The following is a 1375-nucleotide window of genomic DNA, read 5'->3' on the forward strand; positions in this document are numbered from 1 at the left end:
TAGTTCATAATGCAGTTGTTCCTGTATTTTTTTGAATTACTTGAGTAGTGTAACTCTTGAAGTGTTTACAGACTATTATTACAGATATTTGATTCCTTATACTTTATTTTTTTCTAGCCTCCCTAGTCATTGTCTCTTGTATATGATTTCCTATTTAGTTACTTCCTGTTTTATTTTATTAGTCCCCATGTGCTTTGATATTAGTTTTGTTGCCTTTTATGTCTCCGTTTATCCGTTTATGTCTTAATTAGTTTCAGCCGTGTCTTGTTACCCTGGCGTTTCCACTCTCCCTGATTAACTCCTGTGTATATTAAAAACCTAAGTTTGTATTTGTTCCTTGTTGAGTCATACTGTGTTCCTGGGTGTGCTATCTGCAGGATTAATGGTTTTAAATATTTATTATTATTTTTATTTTCCCCCCTTTTTCGGCATTGCCTTAATCAAGGTTTTTTGTGTTTATGAAGTTTGCCTCAGAAAAAGTGCATTTGGACCAGGAACCTGCGAAACGTGGCAATAACAGCTGATGTACTGGCCTAGCTTATTTATTCATGGGGCCTTTTTGTTGCTTCTGAAAATTAGGTGAGAAGGTCAGTCCTGGGCTCATGTCTGCTTCTTAAGAAGATTAACATACAAACTGGATGAAGTGTTAAGCAGCCTACACAGCTTGGCGATCAGCAAAAACTAGCGAACACCCTTTCCCACGTCCCTCATAATAAAACACAGAACTGGAGTTTAGATTTCAGCAAAAACTATAACCATATTCTCATTGTTAGACAGCAAATTCTCATTTACATGTGACTTTATCCCTCAGCCTTCTGACCTGATTTCTATACTGAGTCACAAAGCTGAGTCACAGATAAATGGTTAACTTTGTAAGTCAAATGATGAAGTGAGACTAACACCGTAAAATGAGCAAATGGAAAAACAAAACTGCTCAAATATTAGAACAGCTGTGATTGTTACCCACTTGTTGATGACAAGATCAGGGGCGAAACAAAGCATGCTGCCATTACACTGCTCGTATGACCTCCAGCCAAGACTGAAAGACATGAGAAAGAGCCAGGAGCACTGCAGCAGAGTCATCTGGTCATCAAGGTGCAGATTGCGGAAACCTAAGGACGTAAAAAGACTGTTAGAACAACTAAAACCAGATAAACAGAAGTTCATAAAACAACCACAATAACAATTTCAAAGATGCAACACCAAAAAGAGACACCAAATACTGTCTGTGATTTTTTCTCTCTCTAGGACTGACGGTCTTCAAAACAAAGCAAGCTATGAGGTTATTACAAATGTGCTAATATGTAAGCACTGGGGGTGCAACAATACACAAAATTCACGGTTCGGTTCGATATTTTTTCGATACAAAATAAAA

The 1375-nt window shown here is 37.5% G+C and overlaps 1 protein-coding gene across 1 annotated transcript in view; it reads right to left on the reverse strand.

The window, feature by feature from the left end:
* Positions 1-1375, reverse strand: part of LOC102196331 (glucocorticoid receptor) — a 67686-nt gene that overhangs the window by 10910 nt on the left and 55401 nt on the right. Inside the window, exon 7 of the mRNA XM_013909490.1 lies at positions 968-1115. Within this exon, the coding sequence (XP_013764944.1) occupies positions 968-1115 (148 nt within the window). The remainder of the gene's footprint in view (positions 1-967; positions 1116-1375) is intronic.

Source organism: Pundamilia nyererei, unplaced genomic scaffold, assembly GCF_000239375.1.
Source record: "Pundamilia nyererei isolate P.nyererei 1_Seehausen unplaced genomic scaffold, PunNye1.0 scaffold00026, whole genome shotgun sequence".
Classification (NCBI taxonomy): Eukaryota; Metazoa; Chordata; class Actinopteri; order Cichliformes; family Cichlidae; genus Pundamilia; species Pundamilia nyererei.